Source organism: Phodopus roborovskii, unplaced genomic scaffold, assembly GCF_943737965.1.
Source record: "Phodopus roborovskii unplaced genomic scaffold, PHOROB, whole genome shotgun sequence".
Lineage (NCBI taxonomy): Eukaryota > Metazoa > Chordata > Mammalia > Rodentia > Cricetidae > Phodopus > Phodopus roborovskii.
In genome coordinates, this window is record NW_026126407.1 from 11,502,602 (window position 1) to 11,529,967 (window position 27,366).

Consider the following 27,366-nt stretch of genomic DNA (forward strand, 5'->3'; position numbering starts at 1 on the left):
GTAAACGGAAAATTGCAAACCAATTTGGACGCTAGGATAGCTTCTGGTTTGAGAAAGCTGGAAACTGGTCAAGATTTGACTTTTGAGTAAGGGAGGGTGATGGGGGCTTCAGACAGTGTCTCAAGTGGTTGAAACCAGACTTAGATCCTAAATTGTCTCCACCTCCCAAATTGCGGGATTAAGAGGGCGTTTCAGCCCCAACTACAGATCTGCCAGGTCCCCTCCCCAAATAGGACAGCAAGGATTGTAAAACACGAGAGCCCACTCTGCTTTATTTACAACACGCTGGCTGTCTGTACAAGCAGCCAGCCAATATTATTAAAAACGAGGCTAGTGGTAATTGACACCTTTTGGCTTTCCTTCCCCACTCCACCAGATATGGTACTCCACCTTTGAGCAGCCATCATGGTCACACATGGGGAGTCCAAAATTAAAAACAACCGGTGTAGAAGAAAGTAAATGGGAGTGGAAGAGAAGAAAGCATGAGGGGAGTGCTGTATTTACACTACAATTTTATAGACAACTATCCCATTACATCCCAGTTTGAGCCCTGGCCCTGAAAGTGAAAGTGTGGCAGGTTCACTGGACAGAGATTTGCCTACAGATCCAGCCTCCCCTGACCCAGATGGAATGGGGTCTAATTCAAGTCCATGGAGCAGGAAGGACAGTGCAGAAGACACTCATTTCCAAACGAGTCTCCCACAGGAATTCCTGCCTTGAAGAGGCTGAAGACTCTGAGCCTCAGTTTCCAAGTAATGTCACAAGTTCCAGCCTCAAGAGTGATGTCAGGGTTCTCCTGATTTGGGAAGACCCCCTAACCGCCGGGCCTCTGGCCGAAGTTCCTTGCATTTCTGGCAATAAAAGAAGTCAGGAACATTGGTCTTCTTTATCTTAGCACAGGAGAGGTGGATCCACGTCCCACACAGGCTGCACTCGATCATGGGCCGCCCAGCAAAGGGCTTTCTGCAGTAACACGTGATCAGATCCCATGAGTCATCACCTGGAAAAACAAAGTGGAAAAACAAAGTTTGTTTAGTGTTCTCTTTAAGGCTTGGCTCACAATATCCCCCAAACCCATCATTCCAGCTCCCCACCCTGGGCAGCCCTAACTCCTTACCTGATTCCACCATGATGTCCTCATCCATGACCCGCATTTCGCCTTCACTGGAGCTGGCATCTCCATCTTGGCTTGTTTCTGTACTACCCACCTCCTTGCCTTCACTGTCAGTAGGGGGAACACCTTCAGGGTGCACTGCAGCCGGGGGCCTAGGGGCTTCAGGGGGTGTTGGGAGCACAGGAACTGGGACTTCACCCCCCACCACTGCGGTCATCTCTTCCTCCTCCTCCTCTTCCTCCTCCTCTTCAGAGTCTGTATCACTGGGAGGTGCCCTAGGAGGGCCAGGAGGTGGGAGTCTATCCCCACGATCTGCCTTTTTCAACTTCCGTTTCTTGCTCTTCTTGATTCGAGACCGTTTCTCCCCATCCCCAGGAGCTGGTCGAGGCCTCCGAAGCACCCCAAAGCCAGTCCCACCTCCTGGTCCCAACTTTCTGTTCTTTCTGTCCTTCTTTCGAGGCTGGGAAAGGTCCCCCTGGGAAAGTGGCACTGGGGTGAGAGCAGCAGGGGACCGGGAGGTATGAGTCAAGGACGTGGGAGAAAGTGGAGATGCTGCTTTGGGGCCGTCCAGATCAAACAGAGAGTCCTTGAGCTTCATCTTCTCAAGCAGAGTGGCACTGTCAGGGGCCTGCAGACGAGAAAAAGTGGACCTTGGGGGTCCTGGCTGGGTAGGACCTGCTTGAGCTGCCCTTCTCTTTGATGACTTTGCTTTCTTAACAAAAGTCTGGATAGTTCGAAGGTCGGAGGGGGCTGAGTCCCAGCCATCACTGTCTGCTGCGCTCTCACCTCGCAATGGAGAGCTAGAGCCAGAAGCTGGCCAATCGCTTTCCTTAAAAGGAGGAAGAGACTAGGATCAGCAGGGACCTAGTGACAGCTCAGCCTTGCCACATATCCAGCATAAAAACCAGGAACTAGACACATCCCTACCACAAATCTGACATGTCCTCTAAACCTTCCTTAACCCCAGTGCCCCTGCCTAGAGCCGAAACTATATTACTTTAACTGTGTTTCTGTATCTCACTTGCTAATATACCTACCTGGGAACTTTCCATTAATAGCAGTCAAGACCACTAAATAATCTTGACTGATATTCCAAATTTTTGTTACTGCTGCCAACTAATATCATTATTCCATCTCTCCACACCAGCTTTTCCACCATAGCCCTAAAAACTTCTATTTTCTTAGTCTTACATAGTATAGTAGGCTCTTCCTATAGAGTAATTCCCTCTGACTCTAGTCAGCTACTTTTCTGTTTCCTACCTCTTTGCTAGGAGGGATGTAACCGGCATAGGCCAAGACAAAACTGCAGAATTTGTTGAAATCCTCAATTGTTCTCCTCCGTTTCTCTGGTGGCTAAAAGAAAGGAAACATGGATCAAAGGGAAGCCAGGCATTCCCAAAAACACAGCCCCCAAATTGTCTAGCAGTGTACTAGCCAAAGGTATGTATGGGACAGCTCACCTGAGTTTCTGGCTTAAGAGTCGGAGGTGGATCTGTGAAATCAATAAAAGCTGAGTCAAGGCACTAGGAAAGAGTCTGTAAAATCCTATATCTAAACCTTGGAGGTCTCAACCTAATCCCATCCACTGTTAGGTCACCGGGCCAAGCCAGCCAGCCCCCAGCTGTGCCGGACCCGCCCCTGCTCCCCCTTCCGCCCCAAGGGGCGGAGCCTGGGCGCGGCGCCCTTACCGGCCTCGCTATAGCGCTCCCCTTCCCCCAACCAGAGGCCCAGCGCCCCGCCCCCTCCCAGCCTCTCCAGTCAACTCGGCTCTCTTGGCGCCCCACCCCGCCATACCGCTCCCGGGGCGAGACCAGGCCACCGCCCGCCCCCGTCCTTCACACGCGCCCGGAGCCCAGAGTTCCTACCCGGCCGCGCTCCACTGCCCTGGGCCCTCCACGCCGCCCGCCCCCAGGGTCCGGGATGACCATGCTGAACTGCTCCCCGCCCTCCGGCCCCCTCCACTCGAACACGAGGCCGGGCGCGCCCCTTACCCCCACCCAAAACACACACGGGCACACACTCCCCAACATTACTTCGCGTCCGGGACAGGCAGAGAGCTGCAGCCCGGACACAGCCCCACTTGCCCCCCCACCGCCGCCGCGCTCCCCACAATTTCGCTGTCCCTCCGCCCCCATCCGGGGCTTTGGCCCCTCCCCGTCTCGAGCTCTTCGGGCTCCCCGCCGGGCCCCCGGGCCCAGTTCCGAGCTTCTCCGGCCGCCCCCTCCCGCTCCCGTACTCAGCAAGTCCCTAGGCTACCAACCCCTAAACTCTAACCCCCGGTCCCCATCCAGACACTCCACAGCTGCTGCCGCCGCTGCCCCCCAATACGCTCCACAACTCGCAGGCTCCTGCCTTAGCCGACCGACCAACCCCCCCCCCCGCGCAAGTTGCCGGTCTTAACCCCCCACACCTCGCCCCGCCGCCCCTACAAGTACCGGGCTAGCCTCGCTTCCCAGTTATCTGGCCCTACAACTACCCCTCAGGGTCGGGCTCTATCGGAGACAATACCCAGACCCTCTCTTCTCCCCACAACTACCTGCCCACCCCTCTAACAATCACCAACCTATCTCTGGCGGCAACTACTAGGCGCTCAAGCGCCACCGTCACAAACTCCCCCACCTTGGCCAACTACCGGGCCCCTCACTCAATCCTCGTCGTGCTCTCTCAACTACTCTCCAGCAACCAGATTCCCCCAGCCTCTCTGCTTCCGAGCGCCAACCAGTCCGAGGCCTTTTCAGCTCCTAGCCCCCGAAGCCGGGTTTCCAGCGCCTATCCCCGGACACCCCACCACCACGATCCACACCGTGCCTGATGTCTAACTATCCAGACACAGTCTCCCACTCCTCTTTCTCCCAAGGTATCGCAACTCGTCGCTCCCCCACCTCAAGAGCCAGGCCCCCGACCCCTTTTCCCGCACTCCCCCGCTGGGTGCCGGAGATCGACCTCCAACTTTGCCAATTAAATCCTCACCCTCTCCCTGTCCTCTGTGCCTGTGGAGCGCTTACCTTCGGGACTGGGCTCCGCCATGGCTTCCAGCATCGCCCCCTACCCTCCACCCGGCCCGGCGACCCCCTCCTCGAAGCCGGGATTCCCGGTGCTGCCTTGGGTGCTCCGTGTTCCTACTGCCTCGCTCCACCGAAGTGTCCGCCTTGGCGCGGTTGAGACTCCAGTCCGCTACCGCCACCTCCCTCTGCCACTGCCTCCCGCACTCCCGGACCGGGCCCCCTCCCCCCGCACCGCCGGCCGCCTGCTCCCTCCTCCTCCTCTCTCCTCCCTCCCTTCTCCCCCTCCCCGCCGGCTCCGCCGCGCAGTGCACCAAGGGATTTGTAGTCTGTGCAGGGGCAGCGGAAAGAGGATTGCAAGATTCTCTCGAACTTCAATTCCCAGTAAACCACGGATAGGCGCAGGCGCAATGAACAGTCTCCTATCCCCGCCCAACAGGGGAGTGGCGGGGAGATCCGGAGGCAGAAGGGTAGAGCGGAAAAGTACGCACAGACTCCCGGGAAGTGTAGGCTGGGCGGGACCAAGAAAGTAGACGAAAAAGGGATTAGAACTCTCGGCCACCATACTGCCTCACTTTGTACTTTCTTTTTACCCCTCAGGGAACCGCCCCACTTCCGGCCAAGAGGAGACATGGATGCTGGGAGATGAAGTTCTCCTAATGATAATGGCATCCTCCCAGTATTCGTCCTCTCTGAAATTCCACTTTATAGGATCCCATACACTGGCACAAACTCTGCAAGTGTCAGCCAGTTAAAAGACAGGCCTTTTACCACCTCCCAAGAATGAACATCTGTTTTTTAATACAAAGTAACAAAAGTAACAAATTTGGACATGCTTACCTAAAAGTGGTGCTTTCAAACTTTCTCCATAGAAACCCAGACACCATCCCTTTGTTTATATCACAACCCAATAGACACATATATAAAATGCTCACGTTATTCCACTCATTTAAAAAAAGAAAAAAGAAACTTTTTTTCAAACACGGAAATACCTACTGGTCCTTTTTCTCTAACCCATACCACATTCCTTCTTTCCCACAACTGAAGTTCATGACAATTGAAACAAACAGGAGGTGGAATGACAGAGGGCAAAATTCAATTCAGCTTGGTGGTTTCTTCTTTATTGATATGCCTCCTACCTCCCCCTGACAATGTCAATCCCTTCCATCTACCCCCCCAAAAAGAAGGTAGTGAAAGGAAGGGTTGGTTGGGGTTCTGAGCCTGCTGGGCAGTTAGAAAGGGAATAGAAACCAAAACAATCAACGGTTGTGACAGAGATTGACAATCAAGAAGTCTAAAGCAGAGAGGGAATGGAGGGCAAACAAGGGGAGAGGAAGATGTACAGACTGCGTCTACCATGACCCCTCTTGCTGAGAGGGACTGGAGAATCAGCCTCAAACATTAAGTGCAGGTCCTGAAGGAGGGAGATGGTGTTTTCCCCTGAAGAAGGAAGTAGATGTCAAGGAAGGAGCGCCACCTCTCTTTGTAGAATGGAACCCCCCACCTCAGGGACAGCAGCTTCACAGACCGTAGACACTTTCATCACTGTAGGCAATGTATAGAAAGAAGTCTTCTTCATGGTGTTCCTACAGTGAAACCAAAAAAGGCTGTAATGGCAACTTGAATCCAAGACACTCCTCAAGAATAATTCTTTTAGGGATGGCCTGGTAATTCCAGCTCCTGGAAATGACTCAAAGTTAAAGGCCACCAAGGCAACTTTAAGAACTTGATTCAAAATACAACTGAAGATATAGGTCATCTATAAGGGACCTACCTAGCAAGTGTAGGCACTAAATATAGTCCCTAGTACAAAAGGGATAATAAAAAGCAATTTATTATTTTCTCTCTCTTCTTTAAGAAAAGCTGACCTCAGACTACATAGCCAAGGTAGTTTCCAACTCAAGATACTACTTGCTTGTTTTCATTCATTTTTATTTTTGGGGTGTGTGTGAGTATTCTGGGGTTTTCGTTTTGAGATAGGATCTTACTATGTAGTTCTGGCTGGGCTCAAACTCTCGATAGACCACAATGGTCTTGAACTTAGAGATCTACCTGCCTCTACTTCCAGAGTGCTGAGATTGAAGGTGTGCATGAGTATACACCACTGTCGGCTGTTTTATGTTTGTTTTGACACAGGATCTTAATATGTATCTCTGATTTGCCAGGACAGCTTCAGAGACCCAGCAATTTTAATGATAGGATTAAATTTGGGTACAGAAGCAACCGTGATTGTGCTGACACAGGCTCCTGCCTCCTGAGGACTTACAGGGTTAAAAGTATACACCACTGTGCATCTGTTATTCAAGGTGGGGGCTTCAAGTGTGCTGGCGCACACCTTTAACTCCAGCACTCAGGAGGTGGAGGCAGGCAATCTCGAGTCCAAGGCCAGCCTGGTCTACAGAGCAAGTTCCAGGATAGCCAGGGCTACACAGAGAAACCCTGTCTCAAAAAAAAAAAAAAAAAAAAAAAAAAAAAAAAAAAAAAGAAAAGAAAAAGAGAGAGAGAGAAAGAGAAAGAAACTGTCCTGACATCTTGGATGAGGGGAAGAGACTTGGGTAAGTAGGGGGTCCCAATTAAAACAGCTACTACTCCAACTCAAGCTCTTCTGTCAATTCTCACTGCTGTTAAAATCCCAACTCCTTTCTTGTATTCAAGCTGTCCAGGACTCCTCTCCAAACACTCCCATTACGTCCAACGTACTATACCTGGTATAGCTGTCCCATCGTGGCACTGGTGGGTGGAATGACATTGTTGACAAAGAAAAACAAGGCATCTTCAGCACGGAGATGAATTCGCTTCCGGATCAAGAAGTAGAATTGACCAACTGCCAAAACAAGAGATGCAAGAATGTCACAGAGGTCATCAGTGCTTCCAGAAAACAGCTGCCAGGTGAAGCGTCCTCCCACGAAGATGGCACACCCACCCACTGAAGGAGAGCCACATTTAGGGTCACGTGCCCACCTGTAAGATCGGAAGGCACCAGGTATTTCTTTTTGTCCAAATCTCCTATCCGAGCTTTGGGAGCTTTTTCCACTATCACCTGATGAAAGGAAGATACGACTGAGAAGACACAAAAAATACAACTACATCGATGAAAAACTCAAGATACGATATTCCAGAGATTCTGGCCTCACTGGCTTACCTAAATATTGAGTACTGGTCACAGAGTGGGTCATCACAATAACTATTGTCATCAGAGAAACAGGATGATTTGTTTGGTTAAACTCTACCCTAAATCTAGGTAGTTGAGAGGATGGCCATGAAAGCCCTGGTTGTCAAGCTCCCTAAGGCCTACATTCTGATAAATGCCCAGGTCTCACCCTCTCCTGTCCACATCACAGTCCCAGCTATACTTATACAAGCTTCTCAATTCCTGGTACCAGGGACAACCGTTTCAGACTCCTATCCAAACGACAGACTGGAGCCTGACCACCGCTTTCCCAGACTCAAGCCTAGCTTGTGGCGACAGCGTCAGCACCCTGAGGCTTGGTTCTTGATACTGTCCTTACCGGGACCCGGTCTGGGTATTTCTTTCGGATTTTCTCGCCCTCAGAGCGGCGCTTCTCGAACGGATGCTCCTCTTTGTACACGAACTTCATTCTCCCGAGAGCCGGGCTGGACCTAGCTGGGCTGAGGAAACCCAGGGGGGGGGGCCGGGACAGGGGGCGGCGGCGGAGGTGGCAGCGGCTTCGACGAACAGACTCAGCGGAGCGATCCGCGAACTTGCGCCACTTCCCTATTCACCAACCCCGCCCCCGACCATCCGGTGCGGCCCCGCCTGCTGAAATACGCCACTAGCTCAGCTCGCTAACGCCACTGGCGTAGCACCGCCCGCTGCCCAGACATCTCACGCCTTCAGCGTAACCGCTTTGGAATCGATTTATGTGTTACGCAGATGACATCGCTGCGAAGACTGCTGTCGTTTCAAACCCTTTCTCCGGTAGCCTCGCAGCACGAAGCTGAGGACGAAATAGGGTAGCAGGTGGTGGTCATAAGAGTTGGGTCTCTAGTTCCTTTACGTAGGGGAAAGCAGACAATTACAAGTCTAGCTATTCATGAAACAGGTCACTACGCTGAAGGTGGCCGTTGACACCAAAACAAAGTAGTACCCAAGAGGTAGATGTGGACTCCACAATATAAGGCCAGAAAGGAAAGGTGTTTGCAGACACGAACAGAACGCTTAGGTATTGAGGTTGAGTGAACCAATAGGAACTGCAAAGTCCAAAAGATGGGGACTACGCCAATGCGGAGGAATACATTTTGAGAGGCACATAGTATCATGTGACCTCAAAAAGGGCGGAGCATCACGTGGCGGGTACCAGAAAGTAGACCCGGCTCTGAGAGGTGTCAGAGTTCCGCCCCAAGCCTACCGCAGGAGAGCCAACAGCCCATTGGCAGCGCCCTCTTAGCCTGTCCACGTCAACCTCCCAGACCAAGCCCTGCCTTTCTCCAGCTGTGAATGCCCTTTGAAGGATCCAGGCTTCTCATCTTCAGCCTTCTATGTCCTAGTCTGAAGTTGCTCTTCCACTATTCCTGGGGCTCCCATCTTATCCCTGGAGCCTTTCCTGCCAAACTACGTTGACACAAACCACTTTATCCCTAAACAGAGTCCCACTTCCCTACATCCCAAACAGCATCTCCACCCCACCCCCACTCCGTTTCAGGGTCAGGGTGGATGTGAACAAGTTCCCACCGCTACCAAAAACGTCAGAGAAGGACCTATGGCAGCTTTGGTTTCAAAGTTATAATGCTTGGTTTAAAAGAAAAGAGAAAGTTGATTACAGGTATCAGGGGGTTTGGGGGAAGAAAAAAATTAGGAAAAGTAAGGGAAGGACAAATTTGAGGAAGATCCAGTGGCCCAAAACCCCAGGCTCCCACCCACAGCCCAGCCCTTGGAGCAGGAGTGAAGAATTAGATCAGTTTTATACAAGAGTTTTTAAAAAATCAAATCACAACAAAGTTGACTTTGCTTCTTTCCAGCCTCTGGGATCATGTCTGTCACTCAGGCCAGTCTTGCCTCTCCACCAGACAGTTTCAGCTCTCCAAGGCCTTCACTTGTCCCGGTCTGGCATTTCCATGGAGTGTGAACACGAAGAGTGAGGCTGCTTCACAGTCTGGCCCATGTGTCCATCCAACTCCGTAAGTGGAGTGCAAGGCTCCAGGGGCAGAGAGGGATAGGAGGGGCAGACCCTGCCCAGGCAGTCCTCACATTGGACAGGGCAACAGACGGCATCCCAAGAGTTCTCCCTCCCTTCCCCCCCACCCAACTCAGGTGGGGGGGGAGCAGCTGTCACCAGAGTCTATGTTGGTGAAGGTTTCGGCTCAGCACAGAACGGACATCAGCAGTGAACCTGGAATGACAGCAACTTGCATTGGTGGAGTTCCTTACAGTCGATACCCTCACCATGGAGCCTCACTGGAGACTTAAGGTGCAACTCAAACAGCGGGAGGCCCAATCTGATAGAAGCCAAATAGCTAAAAGCAGAGCTCTGAAGTTAAAAAGACCTGTCCCAAACACTGAAGTTCTGACAGACTTTTTTTTTCTTCTAATTCTTTTGAGATCCACCCACCTCTTCCTTGGCAACCCAAGTGTTGTTAGATATGGGGGTGCACCTATGACCCCAGCTAGCACTTGTGAGGATAAGCCAGGAAGTCCCAAGTTTCAGGACAGCACAGGCTACGTAGAATTTGTCTCAAAAAACAAAACAAAACAAAACTAACACAGAAAGAGGGAAAAACAGAGATCAAAAGGTATCTATAGAATACTTCCCTTACCTGAGGGCATCCAACATTGGGAGAAGGTTGAGAAGGGCTGTGTCACTGGGGTCACTGAACCAGGATTTGATAGGGATGGCATTGTCTAGGGTGGGTAAAATTACAGTTGAGAAGAGGCGAAGAATTCAAGAGAGCCTGTGAGTTTTCCTTAATATTATTACTTAAAAACCCATATACCTCACCCACCAAAAAGTTATCAGCCACCTAAGTAAAACCCTTATTTCTCTTCAAATGTCAAAATGAATTACCAATAGACTTCATAACAGTGTGAGGCTAGAGTTCTGGTCAAACTGCCACTGTGCCTCACTTGAAGTGAATCTGACCGGGAAGTCCCATTTATAAAACAGACACATGAGCGTGGGTACCTCATTTGGAATAGAGAAACAACTTAAATTCAGATCTGTAGTACAGTAGGAAATCCAAACTCTGGGACTAGAACCCAGGTCTTCTGCCTCCTAGCTCCTGGCATTGAAGCTCTCAAGGAGTTAGGGGTATAGCTAAATGGCATAGTGCTTTGCCTGGGATTTAGTGTGAAGACCTGGGTTCCATCCCCAGAACCACTAAAACAAAGAGTTAGGTCAGGTTAGCCTGGTCCTATAAGGAGGCCCTGTATCAGAGCCATTTCCTGGTCCTGCCAGACTCACCACCTTCCCCATACCTGGGTGGCTCCTATAAGCCCCGGGGGAGTTATCCAGGATCACAATGCTGGAGAGGTCACTGTGAACCACAGAGAGGTCTTTGATGTAGCTGCCCAACTCCAAAGTGCAGTGCTGAAAAGCAGAGGTTGATGTAGCATACATATACCTATCCCCATCCCCATTTCCATCCCATACACAGGACCCAGGTAACCTGCCTCTCTTTCAAACCTGATTCTGGCTCCTTACCTGTCTATAGTATCTCCTCTTAAGAATGCTTCTGCTATTGTCCAGTTTATCTGCCACAGCAGAGCCATAAATTTCCATGCTTGCTGTAAACACCACAAGTTCATACCACTGGCTTACCTAAAGGAGGTTTGGAGAGGAATAAAGATGTCATACAAAGTAATCATTTAAACATAATGATTTTCAGCCTAGCCCTTTGGCCTTCAAGTAACATCAAAGTCTGTGAAAATGCAAAGTATCTGGACCCTCTGCCAATCTTCCAAACTCAGTATCTGAGAAAACAAACACCCGCAAGGTTCAAAAATATAAACACAAAAGTGCAAGATGCCTGTGAAAGAACAGAATTATAGCACTGCAACAAATGAACCCAAGCTACTCAAAGCTATTCCCTTACTTCCCTACAGATTCCCCTTACAAAACTGTCCTCACCCATGGTCCTAGTTGCTATAAACACTGACCAAAACCAACTTGGGGAGGAAAGAATTTATTTCATCTAATAACTCCCAGATCACACCCCATCACTGAGGGAACTCAAGACAGGAACCTAGAGGCACTAAAGTAGAGATCACACAGGAATGCTGCTTACTGCTTGCTTTCCATGGCTTGCTCTGTTTTCTTACCCCACCCAGGACAACCTGTCCAGGGGTAACACTATCCTCAGTGGACTGTGCAACTACCAAGCTGTCCACTTCTCCAACCACAAAGACACAGCATCTACTAGGTGCTTAGCCTTGCAGGTGTAAGACAACTCATTACCATTTTAACATAAACTGAATTCATAATTTTTTCTAATACATAGCCATCTTATCAGTTCTGTTCCTCTAGAGAACCTTATTACAAATTTGCAGCAGAAAATGGGATCTGCTGTGACAGACCTTCCCATGTTGATCTGGGGAAGGACTGTGGAATCATGTGAAACTTTGGAGCCGGAGAAGCCACTGAATGCTTATTGCCTAACAGGCTGTTCTTCAGAGAGCTTAGAATATAATGTGGAGAACTATGCAAAGGATAGAAGGCTGGACTGTAAAGTTTCAGAGGGAAACCAAGACTAGCAGGGCTGTTTACGTAATATCTTGGATTAAGAATCACAATTTGTGGACACAGCACCCACATCAGGCATCTCATGAGTAACTGCCTGCAACTTCTAGGTGCTCCAGCACCAGGCCTCCGTGGGTACCAGGAATGCATGTCGTACACAGACATACATGCAGGTACTCACATATATGCACAAAGTAAAAATAAAACAACTCATTTTAAAAAGAAGGCTCTAGGGACCAAAGCCAGGCATGGCTGGTACACACCTCACAGAGGCAGGAGAAACTCTGTGAGTTTAAAGCCAGCCTGGTCTACAGATCAAGTTCCAGGACAGCCAGAAGTACATAGAGATCCTGTCTAAAACAACCACAGTCTGTGGAAGAGAAACCTGTGCTTTAATGGGACAATGGATGCTGGTTAGCTAAGGCTGAATTATCAGTTGTGAAGAAGAGACCAGCGCACAGAGGTGAAATCTTCTAAAGTTATTTACTCAGGGCTGGCACACAGAAATTATGGTCTGATTAAGGCCGCCTCTAAAGCTGGCAGCCAAACTTGGTATGTGTTTCAAAGTCCACACCTTACTACAGGTTTTGGCAGAAGGATGCTACAGAATTAAAGGGATCATGGAGAAAAGTTGAGGTTTGGCACTGTGAAAGGCCAGGAAACCCAAGAACTAAAAGGTCATGAAGTGAACCTAAGGCTTCGTACCATGGGACAGAGTCAGAGTTCCTGAACGGGCTAAGAGACAATTAATTGGTGAAAGTGCAACCTCAGTTGCAGCATAGACCCTAGCATATTGTATATGCCAGGACCATGGGATGATCACGGGAAACCAAGCAGATGTGAAGCAGAGTTGGCCTGTGCCTATGAGACAAGCTGTGTGTGCTACTGACGGCAAAACTAGAGAAGTTAGGCTGCCCAAGCTCGTGGAGCCCTGGAGACTGTGAAGTGAGTCCCAAATGTCAGACACTGAGCTGTAAGATTTGATTTACACTACTGGATGTTGGTTTTGCTATGATATGATTGTAACCCTGGTTCTTCCCTCTTATAATAAGAAAGTAACTTGTGCCAGGCGATGCTGGCACATGCCCTTAATCCAAGTGGGGATGAGAGGTTAAGGAGTGGAGGAATTGGTTAGAATTGGTTAGAGACAGGCAGATCTCTGAGTTGGAGGCCATCCTGGTCTACAAAGTGAGTTCTAGGTCAGCTAGAGAAACTCCATCTCAGGGGGTTAAAAAGTAACTTGTTTTTGATTTTACAGGAAGCCAGAGTTAATACAATTAAGAGACTGAATATTTAAAGAGACTTTGATTTTTTTTTTTTTTAAAGAGAGCCAAATGGATGAACAGTAATTTGTATCAAATTATGGCTGTCTACCATCCATACATGTAAATAAAGCCCTCAAAGAATTGTTTTTTCTTTTCTCTCTTTTTTTTTTTCTGGGACAGGGTTTCTCTGTGTAACAGCTCTGGCTGACCTGGAACTTGCTTTGTAGACCAGGCTGGCCTTGAACTCACAGAGATCCACCTGCCTCCGTCTCCTGAGTGCTGGGATTACAGACATGAGCCACTATCGCCCTACTGAGACTTTGAACTTTTACGTGTTTGAATTTTTTAAAGACTGTAGAACTTTTTTTTTTCTAGATAGCGTATTTCTCTGTATGGCTTTGGAGCCTGTCCTGGAACTAGCTCTGTAGACCAGGCTGGCCTCGAACTCACAGAGATCTGCCTGCCTCTGCCTCCTGAGTACTGGGATTAGAGGCATGTTCCACCAATGCCCTACTAAAGACTGTGGGACTTTTAAAGTTATAGTTTATATTATCAAATAAATATGAGACTTAGGGGAATAAAGTTAATGGTTTTTAAGACTTATTTGCATATTTTTTTTCTTTTTCAAAATATGTTCATGTAGGTGTGGATAAGTACATGTGTGTACAGGTGCCCATGAAGGCTACAGGCATCAGATCCCGGAGCTGGAGTTACAAGTGGTTGTGAACCACCTAATGTGGCCCTCTGAAAGAGAAACAAGTACTATCCACCACTACCCATCTTTGCCACACAAGAGTATGGTTTTTAAACTGACATGTCATTTTGTCAAGTGATAAGGGATGGACTGTGATGTTTGGTTTTAATGTCAACTTGCCACAGGTTACAACCACCAAATAGAGCACTCAATTGAAGAATTGCCCTAATTGCTTTAAGTGATATGGGAAGACCCTCCATGAGAGTTGGTAGAACCTTCTGGTAGCTGACCAGGGGAAAAAGCACGGTAGAAGGAAGGTTATTTGTCTTTTGCTCATTTGACCTTCCCCCTTGCCATTGTTGATTCACCCTGCTGCTGCAGCTGCTTCCTTCACTAATGTCACAACCAGCATTTTTAAGCATCTATCATCAACTAAGGAACCTCCTAATTTTTCAGCACCAGACCGGAACTGTTGAAATACCAGTCTCATTGACCGAGTAACTATCAAATTGTCAGCCTCTCCAGTAGAAGACCAATACTGTGGGACTGCTCCAGCCTCAAGTACTGAGCATCTATCAGGTTTTAGCCTCTTAGTTGTCTTAGTATGAGACAACTCATTACTATTTTATTGAAAGCTGAATAATATATATCTATATATTTATATTCTATTGGTTCTGTTCCTCTAGAGAACCCTGATCACCACACCAAAACTTCTCACCCTTCCTCCAAATCGCCGGAAGATCCTAACCCTACCACCATTTTTCCATCAGCTCATGCACACTTACCACTTCTAAGAAGAAATCCACATGTGGTCTCTTATGTACAAAAAACCGGACAGGATGTTTGTCTATTACCACCTGTGAAGGAACAGGTAAAAAAAAGATGAGGGAGTCCTGAGCACCACCACAATGACCTTGCCCCTGTGCCCACCGCCTGCTCCTCTTCTTCTGGCTGATGCTGGTGCCAGGTCTTGACAAGCCCTAACCCTTAAGACTGGGAAAGAGTTTATATGTGGACACAGTAAGAGATGTAACTATTCATAATTTCCACATACCTTGAGGATGAAATCGGGAGGTGTTCCAGGCCTCACTGTAGGCCTCAGGACCCCATCATGGTGAGAGTGAATAAGTGTCTCATCCAGATCCAGCACCAGGATCTTCTTCTTCACCTGGGCTGAACCACAATGGGAAGAAACAACACCGATGACCTCCAGCCCAAAGCTGGAGTCTTTTTTCACCTGTGGGTAGTCTTCCCATCCAACATACTCACCTAGTCGATTCCGGGACAGAGGAGATAAGGGGAGGACATCATATCGAACAGTCTGATACTGAATTACCTAAAAACAGCAAGAGAAAGGAAATCAGAACCCTTTATAAGGAAATCTTTCCTGACAGTAATAATAGCAAATACTGAACATTTACCACATGCTGGGTACTATATGTAAGATTCAGGCCCTAATGTATAATCCTAATAGGGAGACAGAGTAACATTCAATGATAGAACACTTGTCTAACATGCAAGAGACTCTAGGTTCAATGGCCAGCACCATTAAAAAATAATAATAATAATAATAATAATAAAAATTCAAGTAATACTATAATTATCCTTGTTTAATGGGTGGTGAGATAGGCAACAAAGAGTAAATACATTCATGTCTCGGGTTGTACAGCTAGTCTTATTATTAAAGCTAAAACAAAAACTCCATGAGAACACGAATTTCCTCTCAATAATGTTTCCAATGTTAAAAACCATCGAAAGGATGCCAGGTGGCAGTGGTGCACACCTTTAATCCCAACACTTGGAAGGCAGAGGCAGGCAGATCTCTGTCAGTTCGAGGCCACCCTGGTCTACAGAGAAAAGTTCCAGGATAGGCTCCAAAGCTACACAGAGAAACCCTTCTCAAAAAACAGCAACAACAACAAAAAACAAAAACAAAAACTGTAGCAAGGATAATTAGCTAATAGAATATGCCCTCTTAATATATCCTGCTGCACTGAACAAAGAAAACACACAGGTTCCCCACCTTCACCTCAAGGATTTTTTTAGGGCCACTCCTGTTCTCTCTTGTTGGGAACCAAGAACCTCAGACTCTTAGTGGGCAGAGACCAGGAGTGAGGAAAGGAAGTCCTTGGATCACTGAGGGGAACAGTAGATAGGGAATCCAGGGGTTGTCAGGTCAGCTAAGTTCCTCTGGCTAGGGGCCATCAGGACTATTTTAACCAGACACCTGTCCACTTCTGTTTCTACTAGCCAAGTCACAAGTTGTAGTGAATGTCTGCCCAGGGCAGTGTAGAGAACATTGTAATGTCCTACTGTACAGTCCTACTACACCTGACAGGACATACAGAAGGCCAAAGTGAAGCAAGGACTGTGAGAGAAAGGTGAAAAGGGACAAGGACATCATCACTCAAGCTTTCCAGCTCTGCTTTTCCAAGGCTTCTCTAGAAACTATTTCCTAATCCCCAGAGCTTCTATGCAAAGTCTGGCAATTCCCTCCTCTGCTCTTTTCTTCTAACATACAAATGCTCTCAGTCCATCCCTAGGCCCTAAGCCACACACTCCTTACTTGAAAACCAAAAGGCCCTCTCTTCTTTAATCCCAAGGCATCTGCCCTTCTTTTCTCCCTGAGCCTGTGATGAGGGCTGAAACAGCTCGGGTGTCCTGCCCGGCTATCTCGGGTTGCACATGCTGGGCATGTAGGGAATGCTCTAAGTATCAGCCAGAAAGGGCGTGGGGAAGAAAGCAGACTGGAAGGGAAGGGAGGACAAAAGGCTGTGGGGTCAGTGATGTACAGGAGAGCAATTTAGGAAGTAACTAATCGTCTAATACATGGACTAGAGCACTACTCCCTGCACTCAAAAAAAAAAAAAAAAAAAAAAAAAAAATCTGTTAGAACAGGGCAGATTCTCAGGACAAGCTCAGAATGAAAGGATGAGCAGACATCAACACATAAAATCACAGGAGTTAGGCCCACATTGTGTCAGTTTTGCACACACCAACTCTTTCGTGCATCATACCACTCTTAGGAGACTAGATCTGCTTACAACCACCACTACCACCACCCAAAATAATCCTCACCCTGAACCAGGAAGTGGAAGAAATAGAACGGACTGCTAGAGAATGAGTGCAAGTCCAAGGTATTCTCTCAAATCAGTCAAGTCTACTGCCAGTACCACCAGTCTTTCTGGGAAGGCTCTTGACCTAGGCTGCCAAAGATTACACTCAGCTCACTCATTTAGGAGACTTGTCCCAGAGGTGATGAAAACATAAGGGCACATTCATCAAGTGATGTTAGCGGAAATAAATTTTACCTTGGAGAAATGCTTGAGAGACAGAACCCAGAGATGCTTGGGTTCATCCAAACAGTCTCTACACTTCAGGTATCTCTTCCTAACTGCTACAGTCTCCTGGAGAAACATGCCCACCTTCAGATGCAAGCTTACAGCTAACAGGCATGTCTTCTAATAAGACACCCAACTTTAATGTGCTGCCCATTATAAAAGCATCGTTTTCAGTCCCAGGGTCTCAACACTACAAACGCTACATATTTCCAGAGCCTTTTTGGAGGAGCTCCTTCCAAGTTTCAATCCCTGCTACACATATGCCCTCCTACATACACACCCCACTGACAAAGGAGCCTGGCTTTCAACAGCAGGGTCTTTCCAGAGCCCACATCAACAGTCTGGCTACCAGCAAACAGGTGTCGCCAGACTCTTGCTTTCTTTAGCAACAACTTCAGCTTCCTTAAGAAGTGCACCATTCTAGACCCCAAGAGCTGCCAAATCCTATCCTATCTAGGTAGATTAAAAAAGAAACCGAAATCACTACAGATCTTGGTTCTTCTATAAGGATCTAAACCCTGCTTAAAGGTGTCCTACTTGTCCAGCGGGTAAAGCTCTGGCCAAGGCTCCCTTCCTAGGCCCAAAACAGAGGCCCAACGCTATCCAAAATTCCATGAGCACCGCGGACAGAGGTCCCCACCACTGCCAGCCCCCATACCAACTCACCGTGCGGATCTGCCTCCGCAAAAGGTAAATAAAGAAGCTCCAGAGCTTGGCGGCGAAGGCCACGAACGTGCGCAGCCCCAGCAGACACTGCGTCCGCATCATCCCGATGACCCCGGCACCGCCGGCCCCGGGGCCCCCGCGGCCCAGCTCCGCCAGCCCCCCGGGGGCAGCCCCCCGCCGCCGGGAGGGGGAACGGGGGCCCCGAGCGGCAGGAGAGGCTGCAGAGATGGGCACGGAGCGGGTGGCTCAGAAAGCCACCCCCAGCGAAGGGAAAGCCCAGCGGAACCCGGAGCTGGGGGACTGGCGTGGGCAGCCCGCAGGGGCCCACATGAGCGGGAAGCGGCACCGACGGCTTCGCGTGGGCTGCAGGCCGAGACGGGTCGGGCTAGGACGGGGTCCTCTGAGACCAGGAGGGAAGGGGATGGAGAATTGGGGGAGGGGGCAATGGGGGAGGGGGTAAGGGAGAAGGGAGGGAGGGAGATGGGAGGGGAAGGGGGAAGCGAAGGGTGGCCCTCTGCGCAGGCGCGCTAGGGGTCTGCCCCGGGAAGGGGGCGGGCGGGGGCAGCGGCGCGCGAAGGGCCACGACGACTCTTGGGGCCAGTGAACGCAGGAACAGGGAAGGAGGGGGAGGGGGAGCCGAAGGGCGCGGAGCGCTGGGCCGGAGTGGCCTCCCCCTCCCCGAGGTCGGGGTCTCTTAGCCGCTAAGGAGCGGTGCTGCAGCCCCTGCAGCTGGGCTTCCCACTCTGACAGGCGCCATTTTACCGCCCAAAGGGCTCCCTCCTCCTGCCTTCCCTCCTCCTCTTCCCCTCTGACAGTACTTCCGGTAGTGACGTGTATTCACTTCCCTGGGATTGATGTTCCCTCAACTGGTTCTAATGAGGGAGGGTAGAGTTAAGGAAAGCAGGGAGCCCTGAACTGGGATGCAGCGTTGCGCACGCGCGCAAGGTTACTGCTGGGCGGGACCTGGAGCGAAGCCTCAGCGGTGTGGGCGGGGCTGAGTGACGTCATGTATTCCCAGGTTCGGCCCCTCTGGGGAGTGGGGCTCGTGCGACCGCTATTCCCATCCCACTGACAACAGTTCCAACGGCCCGTCTCGCCCTTGTCGTAGTCCAAGAACAAACTGAGGATGTCATTTCTACGACTGCGTACAGAGGTTCTGGAGCGGCCTCTCCGAGTGACCCCCTGGGAACACTGAACATAGAAAGAAAAAAAATAGACCCCCCCCCTCGTTCCAGACTTTGCGGGCTTTTAATGGTGGAAGCAATCGCAAGTGCCCCGCCTCCTTGGACATGACGACATCAGAAGGCGTCCGAGATGCTGGACTCGCTGTTGGCCATCGGTGGCTTGGTGCTTCTTCGAGGTAAGCAATGGAGGCACGCGGGGAGCCTCGGACCTGGCTGAAGGGGAGGAAGTGTGAGGGCCGGGGTATCCGCCGGGGATACCTGGCTAGGGGCGGAAGTCGCGGTGGATTCTGAGGTCAGAGGCCTAAGGTCTCTGTCGGACTCACCCCTGCTTGGCTCTCACAGATTCCGTGGAGTGCGAGGGCCGTAGTCTCCTAAAGGCTCTTATCAAGAATTCTGCACTTCGGTGAGTTATGTCACGGCTTCCCCTGGTCACTCTGGGAAGGGAGCTGCTGTCCCCACTTTTGAACATATTCCCATCATCTCTACTTTAGTGGGGAGCAGATCCACGTTCTGGGCTGTGAAGTGAGTGAAGAGGAGTTTCGCGAAGGTTTTGGCTCTGATACCAACAGCCGGTAAGTATAAATTAGAACGAGTTTCATTCGGGCCACAGTTGATAAGCGGCGTCTTTTCAACGGGAGCACAGGATCTCCTGTGTGAAAATGGGATTGTATGACTTGGAACAGTGGAAATTACAAACAAGACTAGCAGGGTTCTGGAGACTTTAGCTCCAGCTGGAGACAAAGGGACACAACCGTCATGGAAAGGAACACGAGGCTGTTGCCCACTAAACAAAAGAGAGCAGTGGACTGTACAGATATTTCCCTGTACGTGAGCATTCTGGCTTTAATGTTTGCAAGTTAATAAGAAACTACAACTTCTCCTTTAGGTGATGCCATCATCTTTCACAATGTCCTTGGAATTGCTTTGTTCGGGGCCTTATAATGCCCAGGACTATAGGCGCTAGAACTGAATTGAAAACACGAGATAAAAGCATACTAACTCCAAAGTGTAATCGGCTAAATTAACCTTTGAACAGAACTGTTTTCCTTTTTGTTTTGTTTTTCTTCCTCAGAAAAGGACATTTGCTAATTTAAAAATAAATAAATAAATGTGATCTCATTATGTGGCCTAGGCTGCCTTGAAACTCACTGTGTTGCCCACAATAACCTCCAACTCTCCTCAATCCTGTCTCACTCTCCAGTGTGCTATGATTATGTTACAAACCACACCTAATTATAATATGTCTTTAATATAAGGCCACTGTGGTAATACCACCTATAATTCCATCATCCAGAAGACAGATACAGGCAGAGCTTTGTGTGTTTGAAGCCAGCCCTGTCTTCATAGTGTGTTCCAAACCAGTAAGGTCTACATAGTGAGACCCTCTATCTAAATAAATAATAAATGTAAAACAAATAAAATCTCACTTTAATAGACACAGATAATTACGGAGTTCTTTAAGTGATTGCACCCTCGGGCTGCTTTCATGATCATATGCTAAAAAAGAATATTGACTTTAAAATTTATTTTGGATTTTTCTTTTTAAATCTACCTGCCTCTGCCTACTAAGTACTGGAATTAAAGACATGTGCCACAAATAAGTCACAAACAGGATGGAAAAAACTCTGCTTTAAAGCAGCATTCTTTTTTTTTTTTAATCTACTTATTTGTATTTTGTGTATATTGATATTTTGCCTGTATTTGTCTGTGTGAGGATTTTGGACCCCCTGAAACAGGAGTTAGAGACAGTTGTGAGTTGGTATGTGAGTGCTGGGAATTGAATCTGGTCCTCTGGAAAAGCAGCTAGTGCTCTTAACTTGAGCCATCTAATCAACCCCCTAGTCCATTGATTACCATGTAGAGAATGTAACAAAACAAGTCGGTCTGGAGGTGGAGACTAGTTAGGAAGGTTAGTGCAGTATCCAGGTTCACTCCCTAGGTCAATCTGTATTGAGTACCAAAAACCAGGAGCTATGCTACCCTGGTTATAGAATAATGGATGAGACAAGCTTGGTGCCTGCCTGCTCTCGTCAATCTCAGAAAGCAGTGGTAAGAAATGACAGAGCCCTGTGGATGGCAGTATCTACAGGACAGGGATGTTTTGTTTGTTTTGTTGTGTGGGTTTTGCCTTGTTTTTTGAGACAGGGTCCCACTACATATCCCTGGCTGGCCTGGAACTTTAAATATACCAGGCAGATCTTGAGCTCACCTGTCTCTGCCTTTTGAGTGCTAGGATTACAGGTTTGCAACATGCCTAGTTTGGTAGGATTTTTTGGTTTTGTTTTGTTTGTTTGGGTGTGTTTTTGGGTTTTTGTTATTGTTTTTGTTCTTTGGTTTGGTTTTTCAAGACAGGGTTTCTGTGTGCCTGGCCAGTAATTATCTGGGAAAAGGGAGTCTAAAAATCAGGAAGAGGTGGATGGTAGCGGTACACACCTGTAATCCCACCACTCACACTAGTCAGAGGCAGGTGGATCTCTGTGAGTTTGAGGCGAGCCTGGTCTACAGAGCAAGTTTTAGGGCAGCCAGGACTACATACAGAAGCCCTGTCCAAAACAAAACAAAAAATAAGGAAGAAGTCCAAGGTTGTAACGAATCTTCTGTTTTCCCTTTATAGCCTGATTTACCATGACCTCTTTAAAGACCCTCTTAACTGGTCAAAACCTGGTGGAGCTAACCCTGAAGGACTTCTAGGAACCTTGAGAGCCTTGTGCAGAAGGACAAATCCGGGCCCTGTCACCATTGCTCTTGATTCTCTCAGCTGGCTGTTGTTTCATCTTCCCTGTGTTACACTCTGTCAAACCCTGCATGCCCTGACCCAGCAAACCGTCTCCCCAGGTGAGCTTCCTCCTGCTATTTACCCTTACATAGCTCCTCCTGCCAGAGGGTGTTGCCCCTTCTTTTCCACACCAAGAAGAGGCATCAGGAATCTCCAGTCTGATAACCTACCATCTCCTTAACCTTTTGGGGAGAACTGAGGGGTAGGGTGTTGGTTGTTGGAGATTTGTTGTTTTAAGACTGTGTGTCTAGCTGGACAGGGTTGAACATACTTTAATCCCAGTATTCAAAAAAAAAGAGAGAGAGAGAGAAAAGAAAGAGGTATAAGGATTTTGTTTTAATTTTGTTGTTGTTTTGTTTTGTTTTTTGAGAAAGGGTTTCTCTGCAACTTTGAATCCTTTGTGGAACTCGCTCTGTAGACCAGGCTGGCTTGAAACTCAAAGATCCGCCTGCCTCTGACTCCTAAATGCTGGGATTAAAGGCGTGTGCCACCATGTGTAGCAACAGTTTCTTTTCTTTTTTTCTTTTATTATTATTATTACTAGAATGCTTTTAAAGATAATTATTGTTACATAGATATGTTCCTATTTTGTAGAATGTTATGATTTCAAGGCTAACCACTTGGTATTGTGTCCAAATTGGGGGGCTGTTCCCTCAGGAAGACAGTTTCTCCCACTCTCAGCATTCCTGAGTTGCCTGTGGTTCTCTGCCTAGTGTTGAGGTCCTGTGGGGGTTTCCCCTTCCATGTTAGCATGTCTGTTGGTATTTCCCTTGTGTGGGTCTTGTTTAGGAGCCGTGTTAGTGAGGCTTAGTGGGTATGGCTTCTCTGACATTGCTAGGAAATGAAAGAGATGGCTCTGCAGTTTAGAGCACTGGCTGCTCTTCCAGAAGTCCTGAGTTCAGTTCCTAGAAACCACATGGTGGCTCACAACCCTCTGTAATGAGATCTGGTGCCCTCTGCTGGTGTGCATGAAGACAAGAGCACTCCATATAAATACAGGAATACATAAATCTTTCAAAAGGAAAAAAAAAAATCTCAGAGCAAGCTTCCTTTTCTTCTGGCTCTTATAATCTTTCTAACCCTCTTTCAAGGTGATCCCTGAGCCTTAGGTTCAGGAGTTGTGTTGTAGATATATCAGTTGGGGATAGGCATTATACAGTCATTTGTTCTCTGTACTTTGGTTAGTTATGATTTTCTGTAATGGTCTCAGTTCAGCTATATCCCAGAAAGATAATCAGGACCCGGCTGGGTTGAGAGGTTAGATCAACCTTGAGCTTCTGATCCCCTTTGCCTCCTAAGACTAAGTATAGGCCTGTACCACCATGCACAGTGTATAACCTGCTAATCTATAGCTTCTTTTATGCCAGCCATGAATCTTAGTAACTGAGTTATATCTCTAGCCTCTCGTTCAATTTTTTTACAATTATAAATACAGTGCAATGTCAGGTACAGTTTCAAATAATGGAGAAATAAGAACTGACCTTATAACTAGGTCATTGCCTTCTAGAAGTTTGGTCTCTTAAAAGATACAAAAAAATAAATGTGGCTGGAAATGATGCTCAACACCCTCTTCTGGCCTCTCAACACCCATACATATCAATAAAAATAAGCCATTTTTTAAAAATTAGAGCTGGCTGTGGAAAGACATACCTTTAATCCTAGCAGAGGCAAGCCAATTTCTTAAGAGTTCAAGACCGGTCTGATCTATTTATTGAGATCCATGCCAGCCAACCTTATCTAGTGAGACCTTGACTCAGAAATAAGTGAATGAATAAATAAATAAATGTGCCAGTTTGGGCCAGCCAGCAAGCAGCTTAGTGGGTAAAGGTGCTTGCCACAAAGTCTGAGGACCTTTATTCAACGCCTGAGTACCACGTGTTAGAAGAAGTTAACCTCTCATCTCCACAAGCATCTATGGCACATGCACACCATGGAACATAACACGCATATGTAAACACCCACAAAATAAATATAAAAAAACAAAATGTGCCAAAGTGTTCGATACAGTATATCACATTGTTGATATTCCCAGAAAGGAACACACTACCTAATATCCACAGCATACAAGCAGTTCAGTAATTGATGAGGCTGCAAAATTTGTAGACACATGCTAAAAGTGCTCATGTCATGCTGAAAGATAGTGGTCCCCTGACCAGATGTGAGCAGTATGGGGAAGTAGTAAGACTGGCCAAGGTAGGTCCAATATGCTATGATGTTGGCCTCTCCTTTTTTCTCTTCACTGTGTACTCCCAATGCCTCACCTAAATGCTACCTTGTGTCTTTCATGTCCCTATCCAGGTCCTAACTCCCCAGTAGAACAGGTACGTGTCCTGGGCCTACTGCATGAGGAGCTTCATGGTCCCGGCCCCATGGGAGCACTGAACACCCTTGCTCACACAGAGGTGACTGTGAGTGGTGACATGGCCCAGACTTCAGCCTCCATCCTCTATCGAAGGCCCCAACAGCGTGCAACTTACCAGGTCAGGAAAGGCAAGAGAGAAGGCTGGGGATTAGGGTCAGAGAAGGACCAGTGAGTGCCTTAGTCAGGGTTTCTATTGCTGCTATGAAATGCCATGAACAAAAGCAAGTTGGGGAGGAAAGGATTTATTTGGCTCATACTTCCATGTTTTAGTCCCTCATTGAAAGGAATCCAGGCCAAGGAACTCAAAACGGCAAAGAACCTGGGGGCAGGAGCCGACGAAGAAACCATGGAGGAGAGCTGCTTACTGGCTTATTCACCCTGCATATAGCACCCAAGACCACCAGCTCACAAGGGATCCCACCACAGCGATCTGGGCTCCCCCCCCCCCCCCCCCCGTCAATCACTAATTAAGAAAATACCCTATAAACTGGATCAGTCAGAAGAATTTTCTCAATATCAAACTGACGTAAAACTAGCCAGGACAGGAAGCATGATGGGAAGAGCAGTAAAAACTGATGTTTATTTGTAGGGTAGAAGCAGGAGAATAGGGAGTTAAAGTACCTAGTAAGCTCAGGGACAGCCTGGTCTATATGACACATGAGAGTCTGTCTCAGGAAAAAAAAAGAGAAAGCTGATCTAATTACTTCCGTGTTGTTGATGGTTTGTTTGTTTCACTCTGTTTGAGAAGAGGTCTCACTGTGTAGCCCTTCCTAGCCTGGAACTTGATCTTTATTAATCTATCTGCTTACTTCTTTATTTGTTATTTATTTTTAAGGCTAGGTTAACTTGGAACCTACAGAGATCCACCTGCCTTTGCCTCTGAAGTTCTAAGGTTAAAGACATGTACCACCATGCCTAGCATCCTGTATTTTTGGTTATTAGTTTTTGGTGTTTTGAGGCAGGATTTCTTTGTATTGCTTTGGAGCCTGTCCTGGAACTCACTCTGTAGGCCAGGCTGGCCTTGAAGTCACAGAGATCCACATGCCTCTGCCTCCTGAGGCTGGGACTAAAGGCGTGCACCACCAATGCCCAACCTGTGTTTATATTTTGTGGTCCTTAAATATGCTCACACACTGCCATCCCTGGGTTTTCTGTTGTTTTACTCATTCAGTCTTCACAGCTACCCTATGACCCTGTGAAGTAATTGTTTTATCCTTGCTTTTCAGACTGGAAAACAAAATCCAGGGATGTTAAAATTTAAGTCACTTACCTAAGTAATAAACACCAAGTGAAATACACAGAATTTGAACTCAGGGTTGCACAACTCAAGTGCTTATAAACTATTCAGATGTGGTGGCACACCTCTTTTATCCCAGCATTTGGAAGGCAGAGGCAGGCAGATCTCTTGAGTCTGAGGCTCACCTGGGCTACATAGTAAGTTCCAGGACAACCAGGGCTAGGGAGATCTTGTCTCCAGAAAGCAAGAGTCATTAACTTAACCAATTAAGGAGGCTGTCTTACACCAAATAAATGAGGGATTTTTTTTTTCTTCCCTAGACTTGGTGTTTCTCCATTCTTCCTGACTTCAGCCTGAATCTCCATGAGAAGCTTCCCCTCCACTCTGAGCTACACCCAGATCCTCACACAACCCAGGTATCTAAAAGAGGCAGAGCGAAGTGTGAGCTTAATTAAGAGTCTGTCAAAAGGACAAATAGAGGTAGAGATGCTAACCAGGCATTGGCAGTGCACACTTCTGATGCCCTTGCAAACATAGGCTGGCAAAATACCAATGAACATAAAAGTAAAAACTACAACAGCAAAGCCAGGCAGGGCAGTAGTGGTGCATGCCTTTAATCCCAACACTGGAGAGGCAGAGGCAGAGGCAGGCGGATCTCTGAGTTCAAGGCCAGTCTGGTCTACAGAATTGTAGGGCAGGCTCAAAAAAAAACAAAACAAAACAAAACAAAAACCACTATAAAGGGAGGGAAATGCCAGAAGGTAGAAACAGGCAGAGTTCTGAGTTCAAGGCCAGACTGATCTACAGAGCTAGTTCTAGAACAGCCAGGGCTCTGCAGAGAAGCCTTGTCCTGCAAGGGGAAAAAAAAAAAAAGCCTGGAGATATTGGTGTTGGGAGGTCTGGGGTTGAAAAGAACTGATCAGAAACAGCACTTGTACCCGCAGGTGGATCCCACAGCTGATTTGACCTTTAACCTTCACTTATCCAAGAAAGAAAGAGAAGCCAGAGACAGTCTCACTCTACCTTTCCAGTTCAGTTCTGAAAAGTAAGGTTGGGCTGGGATCTCAGCATCTGGGTCCAGGAAGGTGGGATGATGACAGGTTATTGATTAACCTCAAGGTTTTATAGGGGCTGAAGTCCACCTCCAGAGACAAGTCTAGGGAGTGGTTCCCTGCCCACCTATACAGAATTCCCACAATGACAGAGGGACTTATTGCACTCTCTCAATAGAGCCATGGGCCCTAGCTGAGCCAGACCAGATGGGGAGGTGGCCCTTCCAGCAGCAGTGCCAAAACTGCAACTTGTATGGGTGTGGCAAGGACTGATTGACGAGGGCTCATGAACTGCCTCTTGCTCTGTGCCCTGTGCGTGGGTGGGTGTCAAGCATGACTGAAGAATCTTTGCCTTCCAGCTGCTAAGGACTTGTGTTTTGTTAGAGCAGTCCCTATTCCAGGGGCTAGTGGTACTTCAGCTCTGATTACTCCTGAACTTAGACCAAGAAAATGACACACATAGGATGGGTTACCTAGTGCCTCATTGCCACCTAGAAGGAACTATCCAGTCCTACCTATCACCCACCCTCATCGTCATCTTCACATCTTCCTCAGACAACAAGCTCTGCTGCGCCGTGGACCAGGCCAGACCACTAGCCACATCTTCTATGAACCAGATGCTTTTGATGACGTGGACGAAGAAGACCCAGATGATGACCTAGACATTTGACTGGACAAAGGGGAGAAGAAGACTGTGCCTCAGAACCATCCCATCGTTTCTGCCTATTGGGGCAGAAAGTGTAGTGAAAGCATAGTGTATAGCAAAAGAATAATAAGGAACTTCTTTCTTCCCATGCCCATTTCTAATAAAATAGATTCACATGAATATTAGCTGAAAAAGCTCCTTGGTAACTGCTTAAAGAAGAAAAGTATATATTGAGGGTAGGGGCTGGTGAGACAGCTCAGTAGGTAAAGGCAGTTGCCACAAGCCTGGTGACTTGAATTCAATCCCTGGAACCCACTGGAAAGTAGGAGAGGT

At 47.9% G+C, this 27,366-nt stretch overlaps 4 protein-coding genes across 7 annotated transcripts; 1 reads left to right on the forward strand and 3 right to left on the reverse strand.

Moving 5' to 3' along the window:
* Positions 1-244: 244 nt before the first annotated feature.
* Phf23 (PHD finger protein 23) lies at positions 245-4,357 on the reverse strand. Of its 4 annotated transcripts, none has more exons than XM_051180188.1 (5): positions 4,120-4,357; positions 2,575-2,606; positions 2,375-2,467; positions 1,118-1,742; positions 245-1,000 (listed from the first exon to the last, which is right to left on the reverse strand). In XM_051180188.1, the coding sequence occupies exons 1-5, from the start codon at positions 4,151-4,153 to the stop codon at positions 786-788; spliced, it is 999 nt and encodes a 332-aa protein (XP_051036145.1). In that variant the 5' UTR covers positions 4,154-4,357; the 3' UTR covers positions 245-785. The 4 variants fall into 4 exon arrangements, with proteins under 4 accessions (XP_051036145.1, XP_051036144.1, XP_051036146.1 ...); XM_051180187.1 differs by having other exon boundaries at positions 1,118-1,943; XM_051180189.1 differs by lacking the exon at positions 4,120-4,357 and adding an exon at positions 3,148-3,191.
* An 858-nt stretch (positions 4,358-5,215) lies between these two features.
* Gabarap (GABA type A receptor-associated protein) lies at positions 5,216-7,823 on the reverse strand. The gene is made up of 4 exons (XM_051180201.1): positions 7,626-7,823; positions 7,078-7,156; positions 6,822-6,940; positions 5,216-5,702 (listed from the first exon to the last, which is right to left on the reverse strand). Exons 1-4 carry the CDS (start codon positions 7,713-7,715, stop codon positions 5,637-5,639), a joined length of 354 nt encoding a protein of 117 aa, XP_051036158.1. The 5' UTR covers positions 7,716-7,823; the 3' UTR covers positions 5,216-5,636.
* A 1,209-nt stretch (positions 7,824-9,032) lies between these two features.
* Ctdnep1 (CTD nuclear envelope phosphatase 1) lies at positions 9,033-17,920 on the reverse strand. The gene is made up of 8 exons (XM_051180195.1): positions 17,777-17,920; positions 15,039-15,105; positions 14,824-14,942; positions 14,555-14,626; positions 10,776-10,892; positions 10,550-10,661; positions 9,892-9,976; positions 9,033-9,467 (listed from the first exon to the last, which is right to left on the reverse strand). Exons 1-8 carry the CDS (start codon positions 17,876-17,878, stop codon positions 9,407-9,409), a joined length of 735 nt encoding a protein of 244 aa, XP_051036152.1. The 5' UTR covers positions 17,879-17,920; the 3' UTR covers positions 9,033-9,406.
* A 1,155-nt stretch (positions 17,921-19,075) lies between these two features.
* Elp5 (elongator acetyltransferase complex subunit 5) lies at positions 19,076-27,179 on the forward strand. The gene is made up of 8 exons (XM_051180202.1): positions 19,076-19,136; positions 19,303-19,363; positions 19,452-19,532; positions 21,575-21,795; positions 24,035-24,216; positions 25,656-25,751; positions 26,280-26,380; positions 26,943-27,179. The coding sequence occupies exons 1-8, from the start codon at positions 19,091-19,093 to the stop codon at positions 27,055-27,057; spliced, it is 903 nt and encodes a 300-aa protein (XP_051036159.1). The 5' UTR covers positions 19,076-19,090; the 3' UTR covers positions 27,058-27,179.
* The last annotated feature ends 187 nt before the right edge of the window (positions 27,180-27,366 follow it).

Coding starts and splice junctions, on each gene's coding strand:
- Phf23 (XM_051180187.1), bottom strand. CDS start 4,153: ATGCTGGAAGCCATGGCGGAGCCCAGTCCCGAAG. Junction 2,607..4,119: donor GGCGGAGCCCAGTCCCGAAG/GTAAGCGCTCCA, acceptor TTGATTTCACAG/ATCCACCTCCGACTCTTAAG. Junction 1,001..1,117: donor GGACATCATGGTGGAATCAG/GTAAGGAGTTAG, acceptor TTGTTTTTCCAG/GTGATGACTCATGGGATCTG.
- Gabarap (XM_051180201.1), bottom strand. CDS start 7,715: ATGAAGTTCGTGTACAAAGAGGAGCATCCGTTCGAGAAGCGCCGCTCT. Junction 7,157..7,625: donor AATACCCAGACCGGGTCCCG/GTAAGGACAGTA, acceptor TCCTTTCATCAG/GTGATAGTGGAAAAAGCTCC. Junction 6,941..7,077: donor GGTGCCTTCCGATCTTACAG/GTGGGCACGTGA, acceptor TTGTTTTGGCAG/TTGGTCAATTCTACTTCTTG.
- Ctdnep1 (XM_051180195.1), bottom strand. CDS start 17,878: ATGATGCGGACGCAGTGTCTGCTGGGGCTGCGCACGTTCGTGGCCTTC. Junction 10,662..10,775: donor AGAGGAGATACTATAGACAG/GTAAGGAGCCAG, acceptor TCTGCTTTTCAG/CACTGCACTTTGGAGTTGGG. Junction 9,977..10,549: donor GGCTTATAGGAGCCACCCAG/GTATGGGGAAGG, acceptor TACCCACCCTAG/ACAATGCCATCCCTATCAAA.
- Elp5 (XM_051180202.1), top strand. CDS start 19,091: ATGCTGGACTCGCTGTTGGCCATCGGTGGCTTGGTGCTTCTTCGAG. Junction 19,364..19,451: donor ATCAAGAATTCTGCACTTCG/GTGAGTTATGTC, acceptor TCTCTACTTTAG/TGGGGAGCAGATCCACGTTC. Junction 21,796..24,034: donor CCAGCAAACCGTCTCCCCAG/GTGAGCTTCCTC, acceptor GTCCCTATCCAG/GTCCTAACTCCCCAGTAGAA.